The sequence below is a fragment of the Polyodon spathula genome, chromosome 2 (genome assembly GCF_017654505.1).
Source record: "Polyodon spathula isolate WHYD16114869_AA chromosome 2, ASM1765450v1, whole genome shotgun sequence".
In the NCBI taxonomy this organism is placed as follows: domain Eukaryota; kingdom Metazoa; phylum Chordata; class Actinopteri; order Acipenseriformes; family Polyodontidae; genus Polyodon; species Polyodon spathula.
The window spans coordinates 77,468,582-77,486,102 of NC_054535.1; the positions used below are offsets into that span (position 1 = coordinate 77,468,582).

Genomic DNA, 17,521 nt, shown 5'->3' on the forward strand with positions numbered 1-17,521 from the left:
CTTACTGGGAGCCACCATGAATAAGAAATAACACCTGTGTACAGTGATATTAACTGTATTTACTGTATTTTTCTATGTTTATTTTTCATTTTTTGTATTATTTGTATGTATCTTTGTTTTGTTTTTGCTCATAGCACACTTACATATAGAAACAGAGAAAGCAAGGTAGATACCTACACATAATGGAGAGACTTAGAATAAAGGAACATGCTTCACTATAATATATAATACAAACACGTTACTTGATGTGACTACTCAGAACCAGCGAAGAGGACATCTGAGGGCTCGGGATCACGTGAGCAACATGGTTGTAGCGGGTCACCCCCCTCCATCTTATATTCTAAAAGTAGGGTATGTTGGAAAACATGGATTGAGAATTGATTAGCAGTTTGCTACGCATGTGGACTGGCAGAGCTATACTGGTGTTTTTTTTTTTTCTGAAAAGAGACTAATATTGCAGATAGCAGACTGTTTGGTTCAAATTGCATGTACTGCTAACCATTGATAGAGACGTTGCGTCTACAAGTTTCTTGCCCAACAATGACTGCAAGCTAACGAGATAACAATGCTGTGGACTAGAAGGGAACAGGCTCTAAAGACTTCAGAGAGATCGAAAGAGATAATGCCACTGGCATCAAAGGGGGTCGCAAGGAGATAACAAAAGGCAGATGTATGGACCTTTTGTCTCCAGGAGTGTGAAGAATGCAGTGAGTTCAGAGGTTGTCACACTAGACTACACACACAGACACACACACATTAACACTCACACAATAAATTAAATTACCTTGACCATTGGTTAAGTGTCAGAGAAAGGGGAGGTGGACCATCTATACAGAAGGGTATTTAATGTCATGCAAACATTGTAATGTTGAGCATTCTGTTTGTCCTGTACCTGGGACCAGACTCCCTGCATATTTCAATAAACCTGGCAGCTGATTGAAGAAAAGGACTCTGTGCATTTTCTTGAATCTACTTACTCACCATCATTTTTGTAAGTTACTTCATGTACCAATAGTTGTAAAAAAAAAAAATAAATAAATAAAATAAAAAGATGTCTCAATCTTAAAATCTTTGGTGATGTAACAGGTTTGGCCTTAGATGTAGGCGTTTGAAGCATGTTGAGACATATTTAGATATTCCAAACTCCAAAGCAGTTTATTATGTAGGTTATTTTGCATTTAAAGAGACTGACTCGGATCCCGGTTAATCACACATAAACAGGGGAGCCTTTGTGTGGAAGAAAAAAATAAAATAAAATAAAAAATTACATCAAGGAGTTATAAAGTGTAGGAAACGCCGCGTAATTGTATGGTAGTCATAACAACTGGATTCGATAATAATATTTTTTGTAGTGAAGAAGAAGAAAAGAAAATCGCCAGGAATCGGATTAGGTCTAATAGACAGCTGAGGTAGACGATCGCTTTTTTAAATGTATTATTATTATTTATTTATTTATTTATTTATTTTATCAGTTTTTAATTTGTAGTTAATATTATCAGACAGACATATAGATGCTGTATCATATAGATAGGATAGATAGGTTTTCCTTTTTTTGCACTTGCTTTCAAATAGGACAAATGTCAGTGTCTTTAGTTTAACGCCTTGTGCAGATTCTACTTATTTTATTTGCTAGTCAAAAATTGAGAGCGTATGGCGTCGAGCAGATCATATACAAAAGAAGAGTTAAACGTTTTGAATACTTCGGTGTAAGAGACCTTGACATGGAATCTACTGTCATAATCACTTCCTTTCTTAAGTTTTTACATTCATTAGGGTTAACCGTAAAAACATGTTTTACAAAGAGCATGCGTTAGAGGCACTATGGACAGCGTTTTGGATCTGAGGCGATATTTTCAAGCTGGTTGTTTATTCCAACGTGTAAATAGGTATGTTCATTTCCTTGTGGTTTATTGGATAGTATTTACATGTCACTGTGTTATACATGGTCTAGACTGGCATTGAAGGCAGAAAAGTGGTGCTTGCTAGTCTAGTACAATAGTAGGCTATAGTATTAATTCAACAACGTTTACAAAACATACGAAAATGAATGTATTTTGATTGTTAAATACAGTGGAATACCTGCTAGTCATCTAAAGTTCCATTTGAATTAATTATGAATTTAACTAGAAAATGTGTTAAATAATAACTAGTATAAAGTGTAGATATCTTTGTAACTTTAAATTTCACTACTTTGTCGAATGTAGTAGTTTATAGTATAGCGTTTACAGGTCGCTGTGTTTATCTAAATGACACTATGAAGAGATAACTGGTTGAACTATATAAGCGGTTTAGACTGAAGTTAAAACAATGATTTAGAGAATGTTGATGGTACAGTACTGTTTGCAATCTCAAACGTTTACAATGAAAATGTTGCCTTAATTGAGATACTATATATTTGTAGATGTTGCTGATATCGCCCTGCATGTGGCACACGGGAAACTGGCGAGTGAAAATGACACACAATTGATCCACTAAGACGTTTTATTTTTTCACAAAGTATGTTTAAACAATACATGTGGAAGCTATGAAATTCCAAGAAAGTCTCTATCTTTCTCTCTCTCTCTCTCTCTCACAGTGCATGCTGGAAGTCTGTGGTGAGTGAGTGTAAGCGGGAGTGTCTGAGTTTGTGTACGGTTTTGCTGTGCATGAAATCTATATTTTCTCTTTGTTTCTTTGTTGTGTTTGTTTATCGTTAAAGTATTTGTTGTTTATTTAGTTGTTTTGTTTTCGGGCCATATGATTCTTTGCCTAGGATAAATGGGTTTAAGATTGTCACAGGAGCAGGTGTCAGTAGAGGACTGTGCTTTGGCCATAGGAAAGGAGGTATGTTACGAGAATATCATCTCTGCCTCGAGAATGAACAAGAGTATTGTGATGTTTTCAAAGACTGAAGCTCTTGTTAATGATATTGTGGAGACAGGGATTACTGTGAAAGGCAGTTTTCTGCCCGTGTTTCCCTTTGCCTCTCCGGTTGTTAAAGTAACCATTTCAAATGTGCCTCCTTTTTTAAAAAATGAACTACTGATTAATGAACTAAGCCGACATGGTAAAAGTACGTAGGGTCCCGCTCGGCTCCAGCAACCCGGAGTTAAAGCATGTCATGTCATTTCGTAGACAGGTTGTTATGATTCTTAATGATTTTGCTTCTTCGGATTATATGCGCTGCTTTAATTGCGGAGCGCAGGGACATATATGGAGGAACTGCGTGAAGGGGGAGACTGGAGCACGGATGACTGCAGTGAAAACCCCCGCTGTTAACGTACCAGTCAGTAATATGATGAATACAGATGAAGATCAGGAGGGGTTGAAAACACCAAAAACTAGGAAAAAGAAAAGAACGTTAAACTCATCTGAAAGTATGACAGGGCAAAAAAAAAAAAAAAAAAAAACGCTGGTCGACATAGATCAGCAAAGACCTAAACTGAATGGGGCTGCAGTGGATCTCGGCGCTGTTGTCGCAGGTTCCTGCCCAGGCTGAAGAGTCTGCCGGCATTGAAGCACAGTCTCCTCGGCCGGCGAGCTTGCAGGTCTCTCGCAAGCACTCTGTTGAGCTCCGCAGGTGGTGAGACAGACTGGGAAGGGGATTTTACTGATGATTCGCAAATTGATGATGGCAGAGTGTATAGCGCCCAAAGCATAAAAGTTTTTCTAACTGAAACTAAAGGTAAAAGAAAAATTGTCATTGAGTATCTACTTAATTGTCATTGAGTACTTAAAGCAGTTTGAATCGATGGGCAGGCTGATATTACAGAATGCAGGGTAGCGGGGTTTAGTGAAGCTGAATGTTACAGAAATGGTTGAGCACTGTATGCAGTGTTTTAAAGTAGGTACCAGGTTGAGTTTTTAAAATTCCCCCCTTTCATTGTTGTATTGTTGTCGTTTACTGTGTTTTTTTTCTTGTTTCTCTTTCCACTTCTGCTTTCATGAACGCTTTTGAAATAGGCAGCCTCAATGTAAATGACATTTGTGTTTTAAATAAAAGAGCAGCTGTCTAAGTTTATTGAACAGTAAAAAAATGAACTGTAAGTTTCTTACAAGAGACTCATTCTGATATTTCTAATGAAATTGAATGGAGGAAAGAATGGAATGGAGAAATTTGTTTTAGTCATGGGTCTAATTTAAGTTCAGGGGTAGCGATTTTATTTTTAAACCTGATTATTTCTAAGTAATTGATGTTTTTAGAGGCAGGATTTTAATGGTGGAGACCAATTTTAAAAATAACACTTATTTTTATTAATATATATGCTCCTAATAATGCTCAGGACAGGAGTGATATGTTTACTGTTCTTGATAAAATGCTGGCAGGCTGAGGGACACAAGAGATTGTGATTATTGGGGGTGGTTGGAATTGAACTGTGGATTATAAAGTAGATAGGAACAGTTTGGAGCCCAGTCCACAGTCAGCAAAACAGCTTCTTCACATTATTGAATCATACAATTTGGTTGATGTCTGGAGGAATGCAAGTGGTACTGCTAGACAGTATACCTGGTTAAAACCTGGCCCTAATCTAATTTCAGTGGTCAGGCTGGATAGCTTTTATACTTCCAAACATCATTTAAATTTGATTAAAGGCTATTTTATCTCCCCCAGTGGCCTGTCTGACCATTGACTCATTACATTGTCCTTATTCCTTCCTTCTGTAAAAATTGGCACTTTAATAATAGATTATTACAGGGTGGGTATTCTGGACTGAGTAGAGAAAAAGGAAATCACGTTTTAAATCCCTGAGGCAGCGGTGGGACATAGGCAAGATCCAAATAAAGATCTTTGTCAGCAGTACACTGAGAATGCTACAGGCAGCTTGAATGACTATGGAGAAGCTGGAGATGGAGATTCTGGGGCTTTATAAAGATCTGGAATCTCAATCAAATAGCAGGCTGTTAGAAGACCTGAAATATAAAAAACAGTCATTGGTTGACCTACTGGACATGAAGCTACAAGGAGCACTGGTCCGTGCCCAGTTCCAGGGTTTGACAGAGGTGGACAAGCAAACAAAGTTCTTCTTTGGGTTGGAGAAGAAAGCGGCGAAGAGCAGGGTGATTCACTGTTTGAAAACTCCCGCCGCTCAGGGGCTGGAGGAGCCAGTGGAGATCTGTAGGTTTGCTACAAGTTTTTATAAAAGCTTATTCACAGCAGAAGCTGAGAGAAATGCACAAGAGATTCAGCTGTTCCTGCATGATCTCCCACAGATTCCACAGGAGGCAAAATACCTGGAACCCTTGCTTACATATAAAGAGCTCACTGATGCAGTGCAGCAAATAAAAAACTGTAGAGCGCCGGGATCACCGTGGAGTTTTACAAAGAGTTCTGGGCCCTGCTGGGGCGACTGCTGTACATGGTGCTGCTGGAGAGCATCAAGAAGGGGTTGCTGCCTCTGAGCTGTCGACGGGTGGTGATCACCCTGCTCCCCAAGAAAGGAGAACTGAGCTACTTGAAGAACTGGAGACCAGTGTCCATCCTCTGTCTCGATTATAAGATCCTGTCGAAAGCCCTGGTGAACCATTTGAAGAATATTATGGAGTCAGCGATCCAGTCAGATCAAACTTATTGTGTTCCTGGAAGGTCAATTTTTGACAATATTTACTTAATTCGAGACCTTTTGGCAGCCTCCAAGCTTTTCGGCTTTAAATCTGGTCTGATTTCCTTGGATCAGGAGAAAGCTTTTGACCGGGTCGACCACCAGTATTTGTTTAAGGTGTTAGAGGCCTTAGGGGTTAGGTCGCGCGTCATAGAGTTTGTTCAGTTGTTGTACTGTGGCATCCCGATCCCTGCCAACCCTTCCCAGGCTGTCAAGGTCTCTGCCTATGCAGATGACCTGACAATGTTTGTGTCCAGTAGGCAGGATGTGGAGATTCTGTGTGACTGTCAATGTCAGTTTGAGAAAGTCTCCTCTGCTAAGATTAACTGGAATAAAAGTAGTGCCCATTTGGTGGGATCTTGGGGGTCTTCCTGGGCAAGGAGAAGGATGTCCAAAGAAAATGGGAGGGAACGATAGAGAAGGTGAGGGGCAGGTTACAAGCCTGGCACTGGCTCCTGCCACAGTTGTCATTCAGAGGAAAGGTTCTAGTAATTAATAATGTGGTAGCCTCCATACTGTGGCACAAATTAGCGTGTCTCGATCCCCCGCCCGTGCTTATTAATGAAATTCAGAACATGCTGCTGCAGTTCTTCTGGCATGGGATGCACTGGGTAAGGAAGGGGATTCTGTACCTGCCTGTACAGGAAGGGGGGCAGGGTCTCATTGACATCAGCAGCAGGATTGCAATGTTTCGTCTGCAGGTCGCCCAGAGGTTCCTCTTTTTTATTTATTTAGTATTCCTTTTTTTTATTATTTATTTAGTATTCCTGGGACATATTTTAGTGTTTGTGGAATGAGAAGCGCTTTCTTGTTTGTTAGGTTTTCTTTATCTGATTTGTTTATTGTCTTCATTATGTTAATAAAGGATTGTTAAAAGTCAAAGTCTCTCTCTCTCTCTCTGTCTCTTTCTCTCTCGGCTTGGCATTTGAAGAATTTTTTCATTCAATATAAACATTTACTTAAAGCTGTAACAGAATTGTAATATAACAAAACAACATGTATTTATATATGTAATGAATTTATAATTAATGTGCATTTTAGGATGTTTTACTTTGAGACCCAAACTAGCAAACTGCACATAATATATTAGATAAACATTTTTAACTTGAAAATCAATAATAATAATAATTAAAAAAAAAAAAAAACAAAAAAAAAAAACAATTCTGACCCGTCTAATTATGCCCAGGCAGATTTTTTTCAACCAGACACAATAATGGGAAATTCGAATAATACACAATAAAAGCTACGTACACTTACATATGTGCTGTGAAATGTAGCATATAACATACAATGTAATTTCTTTCCTTAAGAAATTAACCAGTGACAAACTTGATGCAATGATTATCTGTATGCGTAATAAAACACGTATTAAAGGTATTTTCCTCACCGTCATCAGCTTTTCAATGCCTTTCTTATCACTGTTTAATTAAAGTACTGTATTCACTTCTTAAAGATGCAGTGTGTAATTGTGAACAATGCAATGCGATAGGGGGGCAGCTGGCCTTTTAACTCCATTTTATATTTTTCAGCTACTGGAACAATGCAGCTTGTTTATATATATATTTGTATTCTAAAAATACAGTACCGAATACAAATATTTGTTTTCATTTCACATATATAAATTGTTATAATTGTTGTTGTTTATCTTTTTATTACTTTTTTTTTGTCCATAATTCAAACAGGCATTTTGCAAGCCAATGAGGATCTGGCAGTAATGGAAAGTAAACCAGGTACAGTAATTAAAGTGAGGATTTTCTAGTCACAGAACATTTTTGTTTTAGTAGGTTTTCTTATTTCTTCCAGTCTCTCCTTTGGAAAATACAATGGGTTGTGCTTCCCCATTATTATTATTATTATTTATTATTATTATTATTATTATTATTATTATTATTATTATTATTATTTATTTATTTATTTATTTATTTATTTATTTATTTATTTTATGCCCTTCCAGAAAGAGTCACAAACATCACCTGCACCTATTTTTTGAATTCTACAATCACTTGCAGATGGAATCCTGGAAATAATATACAAAATCGCCAAACAAAGTACTTCTTAATTTATTATCGGTAAGCAGCCACTTAGGTCCCATAAACAGAACCTTAGCAATGCTATCTACTACTGCAGAATGCCTATGGAACACCGGTACATGTGCTCTCAGGAGGCTATGTTAGATAACTGTGTCAGCTTGGTCCCGATCCAACCCTCCACAACAACACAACACTCAATACAAATTTCCCATTTTAATGTTTTGGATTTCTAACAAGGCTATCTGGGTTTTTCATTGCCTCCCAATTCTAAAGGCACAGGCAACAACACAGTGTTAAGCTGAGGGAACATGAAGCTTTGTGGCTTGGAACTTTGTTTCAGGGGACTAGGTTTCAGGTTACTGAATGGCACAACAGGGGAGACTTGGGGTTTAATAGAGCAAAGTTGCCTTAAACTAGGTCTCCAAGTCTTGTGGAACCAGGGTTCAAGCCACTGTTCCTGAAAATTGGATTAGGAGATATTGAAAATACATTGCTTTTTACCTTTTTTTTTTTTTTTTTTTTTTTTTTTTTTTTTACAGTAATGAGTTCTTCAGAAACCCTCTTGAAGACGACTGCTTTCCAAAGCCCATTTTTTTATCAAGGTACATTTTTACTGTACAATTAAATGTATTTCTCTATGAAATGAGTTTGTTTTTTACAACATGTGTTCACAACAGCAATTTTGAATATTTCTTTCCTCTTATTTTATATTTCAGAATAAGTTTGTATTATACTGCATTCAGTAGAAGCTAATCTGCATATTTTGCAACAAAGCTTTTCTTTATTATTATTTTCCATCAATTTGACATCCATTTCCAATTTAATTTGAATGCAGGAATAAAAAACAATCTTCAATGAGTGCTTGTATGTATCTTATGCTTTTTCTCTAACATTGAACAATTAAAATAATTTCAAGCAGATGTAAAAATCTGTTAAAAGATAATACTTGTGTGTGTACTATTAGTTGTACTTGTAATTTATTAAGTATTTATTGGCAACTATTAAATACATCTATTCATGAATGTGTTGATTTCAAAACAAGAAAAACTGTCCTCCCCTTACCTTTACAGTTGAGTACCAATCAATGGCAATTACCTTCAGCAATGAGTATTTTAAAGCCAATTGGAAGTCTCTTATCTGGGGCATTGACATTTTTACATTAATAAAAGGATTTATTTAATAGCTGCCGATAAATACTTCTTGAAGGCAATTAGGAGTAGGAGCTTCAGTATCAGCACACCCCTAGCCTTTACTGGAACTGAAATTGGTTACTTTTGACTTTTAAAGGAACAACCGATGAAGTACATGTTTTATTGTTGCTAGTACATTTAATCTCTGCAACGAGCATTGTTTGAAAGGGTTTGATTCTATCCACATACTTTGCATCTTAAAGAGAGTGTAGCTATCAAAATTCCATATATACTGCCTGTTTTGCGTTTCGATGTTATATCGATCTCAGGTGTCCAATTTTAAAAGAAAGTCATGTTATGGTAAACATGGATTTTTATATTAAAACATGATGCATGGATCTTCCCTTGGTTAAACACATCTCTGTTTGCATGCCATGCTTTTCAGTTAGTGTTGCACTTGGTCATTTCACCAAGAGGATATAATTGTCCCCACCTTTTTAACAGCTTCTTTCCTGTCATTAACTAATAACCAGATACTTAATGACTGCCATGATTTGACCCAGAAGACACTGCTGAGATGTAACAGATATCTTGATAATAAGGCATAGAAGCAGAGAACTTTCTTCAAACTAAAAGCAGTACTAGACATCACATTTAAAAACGAAAATAAAGACAAAAGCGTTTGCTGTAATGTGCTTCTTTCAAAACGGCAAGTTACAGACCTACAGTATATAGCTATATGGTAATACAAAACAGGTAAGATTTAGGGAATTTTTGTTAGTTTCTCCCATATAATTTCTCTGTTCTATGGTGCTGTTCAATCAAACTTTCAGACATATTATAGGAGGGAACCGTCTGATCACATCACACCATTAGCATATATACCATGCCTCTGGAATGGTTGCAATATCACTGCTGCTGTGTTTTCTGAAGTAAATTACCGTAAGTTACTAAACACACGTGAACATGTATGCCAGGCCATGTTTTTGTATTAGTATGCTCAATTTAAAACAAAGAGAGAGTGTAATTCGATTGCTTTTACAGTTTCACTGTTCTTTTTTCTTCTAGTGAAAGTGTTATATTTCCCTGTGGGCTGTCAAAGACGGAGTGTACTGTTGAATGCCTGGTGTTTGTTTATACTGTTATATGTTCAATATCTGTAAGAGCTGAGAACGCCATGGGTAAAGAAGATTCAGAAAAGTACCATCTTGACACAAGGCATGCAGGTAGCATAAAATGATTTCTCATTTGATTATGCTAACACATCTTTATATCATCTTTAAACACTCAACCATTAATAATGGCTAAAAAATAATATTAAGGTGGTTGTGGCACAAACAATACATTACAATAAAAAACATCCCTACAAATAACTGAAGCTTTGGTACTTTATTAATTACTGGTGGTAGATAGGTTAATTAAGCTGGGCATCAGCTTGGATACCTGCATTACAAAACAATAGAGCACTCTGATTGGGGCTGGGTTGCTTTAAGTGAATGTTTACAAATTGCACTGTAACTATAGTATGGCCTCATTATTCTGTATTCATTTGGTAATTATTTTAGTATTACAATGTAACTTCTTAGAAATCACTGCAATTCATATTGAATTAAAATCATCTGGATGTTAATTAGAAGGGATCCACACTGAATTATTTATTAATAGATACTTAAAATCTAAAAAGTAGTTTATACAAGATTCTATTAACCAGGAGCTTTAATGAAATGTAGCTAATTAAATACTCTGAATTTCAGTACAATTATCTACTCCGGTAATTACAAGAATCATTGCGGCAAAGACTTCATTGAATTTGACTTGGAAGGAACAAGATGATTTTCCATTTTCTGTAACATGTATACTCCGATACAAAAAGGTTACCGCGAGCCGGTGGATTCAGGTATTTACATTTTCATGTCATTATTATTATTTTTTGGCTTATTTTTTGACATATGCATTTTTTTTGTTTGTCTTTGTAATGTTTGTGATCCTGGTTTAATTACAGTCAGTGTCAAAATGTAAATATCGCTTCCGGAAATGCCTGGTTTTGAATTCGTTGTGTTTGTAAGCATGTAACTTGTTGCTGCTTGTATCCCTATGTTCTCTGAAAAAAAAATCAGTCAATCAATATGATTATTATAAATAGACTAGCATGGGAATAAGAATTTAGAACAAACACATGCAAACTCACGAAGTTCGTGCTTCGGTGTCGACTGCATGCTTGAGAACACAGTGGTTACAGGCTGGTTTGCCAAGTTTGAGTTCAGGTGACATTTTCAACTCGCTTCTGTGCTAGTTTTACATTGGATCAGGTTTGAGCGACAGAGTTGAACGATCAGAAAAAATTCCCAAAGAGCAAAGCCTGCTCAAAGAAAGGTAGAGGCAGCCATTCAGAACATGTATAATCCTACTGGTAGAATAACAGCATGGTAATGGTTAAAACAAACACACAAAGCAAATGCTTTAATAGTTTTGATTTTAATGACAGGTTGAGAACATACAAATGGAAAAGGAACAAAAAGAAATAGGTTTTCACATTGGAGGTTTGGAGCCATTCAGCAACTACAGTGCTTCTGTTTCCTGTATTAAAAAAGAGAATACAATCTACTGGTCTGAATGGAGCGCTGATGGATACGGTCAAACTTTGGAAGACAGTAGGTATATTTAGTAAAGTAATAGGGTTTTTAGATAGAAGACATTACAATGGCTGTACTGATAATATCCTACAATTTGTGATTAGTCCAGGCATCTGGCATGCTGTGAGCAGTTTTATTTATTTTATGACGGCTAGGCATTCCTTCTCGATTACAGCATCCTGGTCTGTCTCTCACGCAAGCAGCTTCCTGCTAATGTACAATACCAAATGCTCCACGCCCACTATCTCCTGGGAGGTATCCCTAGTCCTATGTCAGAGGCATCAGTCTGTGCAGCATAAAATGTGTGAGTCGTGCTCAATTTATGCATTCATTTATTTCAGTTTTAGGGCCAATTTAAAAACCTGTCCTGTCTCAAATGTGCACAGTATGCCTCTTTGCATTTTAGAAACTTTCCTTTTTAATTAGGGGGTTTGAATTTTAGGAAAAAAAGGCACGTAAAAGTAAATGTGTATAATGAGGGAGGCTACCCTTAGGCAGCTGGCAAGAAGGATTTAAGTCCATAGCATTTGTTTCTCTCCATTTATATAGTAAACGGAAATCATGAAATTAGCCAAATACTGTGCTTTTTTTCAATATTTTTAAGAAATAAAAATACATTTTTCATAAGTATTTGTATTTCATACAAATAAAAAAAAAAATCACATTAAACTGTACAGCTCTGCTGTGTGTCTGCGTGTAATATTCGCCATGCACACAGTGCTGTGCAGTGATTATGTCATGTGACTACAGTATATGCAATCTAGGGGGGTGGGAAATTAAAATATTACACACTGTAAACAAGAAAATGGATGTCTCTAAAAAGGCAAAAAATGTGTCTGCAGCAGATCGTGTAAAGCAGTGTCCAGCAGGAGTTTTACCCAGCGATGGAGGTAAGCTCTTCGTTAGCAACATTACTGTAGATCTCTACCGGAAATCTGTTGACAAGCAGATTTAGATTCGAGTATTCACTGAAAGAGAAAGGCAGAAATCCAGAGCAGTACTTCAGTTGCTTTACTTGTAAAGAAACAAAAATCGGTTCCAAATGTCCACTGAAAACTGTGAAGCACAAAACATACTACATTTTGACCTGACAGAGGCGTTTGTTTGCACAAATATCCCTCTTGAAAAATTGGGCAACTAAAAAGTTACGTAAATTCTTCAGACTGTAGAAAATGGTGGAGCGATTCCTTCATCAGCCCAGCTCAGACATGAATACTTACCTAAAGCTGCCGAGTAGTATCACAAGCAGGAGATTATGGAATTGGTAAAACAGTCTGTTTGCTTGTCAGTGGTCACTGACGAGTCGACTGATGGCCAAGATCAGTATGGGTTACACATTGCATCTGACGTAGATCTGAAAGCTTTCCACACTTTACCTACAGGCTGTTTAATTACAACACCGTTTCACAAGCTATTGTGCATAGGCCCCCCAAAATATGGGTTAGCGTAGGGCCCCCTCGTCCCTTAATCCAGCCCTGGATCTAGAAAATGTAGCCTTTGCCCTGCGGCGCCATCTAGGTTGGCTACAGCAAAGTAGATGTTAGTGGTTTGGTGAAGTAGTCATCAGGGTCCTGACCTTGAGAACGGAATGTAATTACAATGGAACCCCTGTATAGTGTATGCAATGTAAATATAATTTGAAACCGTTATAAACAATACAAGACGATTAATTATTCCTATTTTTGCCACCAGGGCCTTCAAAAGCAGTGGATCTCTGGCGGAGCACGGAGGATCATGACTTCCCAGGAAAAATCTCTCTCATATGGAAGGTAATTCAGAGCTGTTTTCTCTCTAGTTAAGGATTCCCGTGAGGGGAGCTTATATGTTTTTGCCAGCAACCGCTGACATTGCTGCTACTTTAGCTGTTCATATAATATTTCAAATGGGCATCTCATCCCATAAAATTGAATGGAAAGACAAACCGCAAACCATATGGTTTAAAGACAAACATCTTAGCATTCAACTAAAGAGCAAGCTCTTTGACTTTAACACTGGCTGTATACTCAGAACTCAACTGTATTATTTAATTCTGTGTCTAGTTTGATCATCGGTATCGTACCAGAAAAATTAACCCTTTCATGACAGTTATTTTACAGTTACTGCTGCCGCAATGTCAGTCTTATATCTCAAACTGTTTATTTTTTTTAAGTTTATTTTATTACAGGTGGTGTCCAGTAAAACAAACAAACGTAAAAAACCCCATTTTACTACCACATTATTTTACCCTCATACCAGTACTGTACAGAATAGGCACAGCATCTCACTTGGACTGATTCTTATGAACACCCTACCGGTAGAGAATGATGCAGAGGGGTTGTATGAGTACCTACTATTTGTATGAGTACTTACTGTTTAAGATAACTGAGTGTTCCTATGTTTGCCTGCAGCCTTTAAGTGTTTCTGACTCTCATGGAATTATACTTGGATACAAAGTATATAGAAGAAATCAGCCTTGGATAAACACCACTGATGTTAAGATATCATTCCTCCGGACCACAGAAGCTTGTGAGGTTACTGTGTTCGCTTATAACTCAGCTGGGGACTCTCCTGGAGCCACGCTGAGAATCCCTGCAATTTCCAAACAGGGTAAGCCAGTCTTTCACATCAATTTAGCTTAAAACAAGCTGCAATATTTTAAAAACGATTCAAGTGAATTAACAAACCCCCTTAGCGTGTTGGTTGCGTGGTGTTGCTTGCTGATGGTGACGATCTTCTCTGTTGACTAGTGTGATGTGACGGTTGTTCATGATCAATCATTTATTCTAACAATATACAGTATATTTTGGTTGACTTCATTACATTGACTGGTAAAATCATTCATGCATTTCATTTTTAGATGTTCTACCAGCAGTACCAGTGGTACAAGCTTCTCCTAAAGACAATCAGCTATGGGTTGAGTGGAAAGCTCCTCCATCGGCAGTAAGTGGATACGTGATTGACTGGTGTGTGGGTACAGAGGCCGTTTGTGAGAGAGACTGGCAGCATGTTAACAACACCACCCTTACAACTTATTTAAAAGGTAAGCTACCCTAGACTACTAGAATGAGAACATTATAGTCATAGGGCTTGGTTTTAATCACAACTACTGGTGAAAACCAGTGATATCAAATTCATGTAAACTGTGTTATTCAGATTAAAATAGACTGTAGTACTCAAGTTAATTGGTTACTTTATTATTTTATTATCTACAGTACCTGTAACATAATGGATAATGCAAACCCAGCTGTATGAAGCACTGAATTGACGAGGAATGCACTCTGATCAAAAGGAATTTAACAGACGCTTGATCTATGGAAAAATGTTGTAAACAAAGTCTGAGCAACCATGAATAATATGTCTTAAGTATGACAGTGAGGTTTAGTGGCAAATCAAATACTGGGTCTGGAACATCCAGTAAGAAAGTTACGTATGTTTTGGGAAGTACGCAGTAGAAATATAATAGACTTCCCAGGTATTCATCCATGGTATTTCGTAAAAAGTCAAAACACACTGACCGTGCATTCTTGCACACTTAGAAACAAAACGGCTTCACGTCAATGCTAATGTTTTCACCTACGATGGCTTCGTAAGACCCACTTGAAGTTCTCTTTCAGGGTAAAATACATTTATTTAAGTCTTTTGGATAAACATTGCATACATTGAGAAAGGGCCTACATTATTATAAATTCATGCAATTAACAGAGCAAATGTGGCAAACTGTGTATCTGGATAGCATACACACATTGTTAGCAAACTGTTAATTGTGAGGTTTTTAATCTCATAATACTTGTCGGGGATCAAGTGAAAAGCGGCGAATCATTCTGGCCAATCACATCGTTTTCACACGGCTAACCTAAGCAGTGGATGTTTACAAGCTACTGAAGTCCTGGAGTCCAGTCTGTCTAGTTTCTGCCTTGCCTCTCCTGTTATGATTTCCCCTCCCAGCCTGTGGCAATGCAAAGGCCAATCAGTACTCATTAATCTGCCCTCAGCCAAGAACAGCAACTTGCCGTGACTAGGTTTGAAGAAGCAAGCTCCTAATAACATGACTCATCTACACTTTATATGGCAGTGCCTTTAGAGTGAATACTTGCATGTCTACATTTAGATCCTTCTTATAATGAAGTGAAATGCACTCATATCATCTGTGTTGCTTTCACAGGTAATATTGAGCCACTGAAATGTTACAACATCTCCGTCTACCCTGTTTATGAGCAAGGTGCTGGAACTCCTACATCAACTGAGGCCTACCTTAGGGAAGGAGGTAATGACACAATATTATGATTTGAAAGAATGTCATTTAAGAAAGCATTGCACACTCTACCAAATCCCAGTTGTAAAGGACACACCTGTAATTGTCTATGAATGCCTTTAAATACTCGCCCTTTCTTTCTGCTGCTTCTTCTACTGCTATTTGGTTTGACAGCCAGCAATTGCGGTAAGATAGGAAAGAGAGACCATTGTTTCCACTTAATTGGTCAAGGCATTTTTAATTTACTGACCACAGCCTTCAATTCAGTTGTCTTGGCTTTTTCTACACAACAGTTTTTAATAAAAATATGAAACTTACAATAGTTTTTTTCTTTTATTATTACTATTATTATTTTATTATTATTATTTTATTATTATTATTATTATTATTAGCACCAGGAAAAATTCATACACCAGATGTATTGGATATTAAGACCACAGAGGCTACTATCAAGTGGAAAGAGATTCCAAAGGACCAAAGAAATGGTTTCATCGTTAACTACACCATTGTTTTCCTCAATGAAGAACAACACTGTAAGCACAACATATACTTTTGATAGTTCAAAACTGTATGTTCACCAATTTTGCTAAGTTTTTACTCTCCTTTAAATTACCTCTGATCGGTGTTTTACTTAAAAGTCAATGTGACTTCACCCCCTTACCTTACATTTGCCGTGTACTTTCTCAGTTATCTCTTTCTTATCTTTCTACCGTATGAGTGTTGGCCCATTGTGGCCTAAATGTTTCCCCCTGGACTGATAAGGGTCGAACACTGTAACATCACCAAAATTAGAACCTTTAATTTTCTTACTATTACCAAGTACTCTTCGTATTTGCCTATATGCAGTGCTGTAGTCAGGCAGAACTGTTCCTTTGTCTCAGGAAGAATTTGATTTATGTTACAGGGTTCATTCCATAATATTCAGTCTTTGTTATTTTCAGCCTGAATAAGAAAAGTGTGCTCGTTTTAAATGGTATTTGTTATTGTGGCACAGTTGTGTTGTGTAATATTGTGGTTTCTGTGTGTAATGCCCCGGAACGCCTCTCTGTGATGGGCATACAGTTTCAAGTGTCTGAGGGAGAACACCCTGTTTTCTTGAGAGTGTATTGAGGTGTCAGGTCTGCTGGTCAGTAGAAGAAGAACCCAGTCTGGATGTTTACAGTGTGCTTGAGTGCTTAATCAATGTCCACACCTACAAAACTTCTTCAAGGTTTAATTGCATGTTGTAACTGTCGCAATCTATTGCTTTTACATCTCTCTTTGTTTCCTAGTTAAGACTGTCAACTCAAATGTGCTGGAGTGCACACTGCAGTCTCTGCAGCCCAGCACACAGTACAGAGTTTACTTAAAAGCCAGCACCAAGGCGGGAAGTATTAAAAGCAGTGATGTGATCTTCACTACTTCAGTGTGTAAGAAACCTGTATTTTGGGTTGGAAGCTACATTTTTTTTAAAACTTAAATTGATCTTCAAAATAATGTTAAAAAAAAGTAAATCGGTACATGTGGAATGTAATTTAAGAGAGTGGCTATAGATATAATTTACAATACACCTATAAAGCTATTTGTACATTAGTAAATGCTAACATTACCATACACCCATAAGCATTTATACTTAGTAAATGCTACATTAAACTCGGTGTCTAGTGCATTATTGGTACTGACTGACATTGTACTGTACGTTATTATTGCAGTGTTCATATTTTTTATATCAAGTTCTATAGTGTGTCAAATAGAGATCAAAATGCCCTAATCTAGAAAACTTTTTTTGAGAACCATTCTGTAAGTGTTAATCTTCCTGTTTCAATGTAGCCTCAGCGAAACAGATATGCAAAAATGCACTAGAATCCATCAACTTGTACATGTACTAAAGGAAGTTAGGCTTAAAACATGAAAGGATCGGCTTAATTTAACTGTTATT

The 17,521-nt window shown here is 37.1% G+C and overlaps 1 protein-coding gene across 3 annotated transcripts; it reads left to right on the forward strand.

Annotated features, from left to right (window-relative positions):
• Window positions 1-1,133: 1,133 nt before the first annotated feature.
• LOC121300971 (interleukin-6 receptor subunit beta-like) lies at window positions 1,134-17,097 on the forward strand. Of its 3 annotated transcripts, XM_041230026.1 has the most exons (14): window positions 1,134-1,409; window positions 1,758-1,886; window positions 7,262-7,309; window positions 7,534-7,648; window positions 8,149-8,211; window positions 9,808-9,965; window positions 10,494-10,636; window positions 11,225-11,390; window positions 13,065-13,141; window positions 13,760-13,958; window positions 14,209-14,391; window positions 15,514-15,615; window positions 15,996-16,136; window positions 16,875-17,097. In XM_041230026.1, exons 3-14 carry the CDS (start codon window positions 7,294-7,296, stop codon window positions 17,060-17,062), a joined length of 1,551 nt encoding a protein of 516 aa, XP_041085960.1. In that variant the 5' UTR covers window positions 1,134-1,409; window positions 1,758-1,886; window positions 7,262-7,293; the 3' UTR covers window positions 17,063-17,097. The 3 variants fall into 3 exon arrangements, with proteins under 3 accessions (XP_041085960.1, XP_041085968.1, XP_041085952.1); XM_041230034.1 differs by lacking the exon at window positions 1,758-1,886; XM_041230018.1 differs by lacking the exon at window positions 1,134-1,409 and having other exon boundaries at window positions 1,490-1,886.
• Window positions 17,098-17,521: the final 424 nt, after the last annotated feature.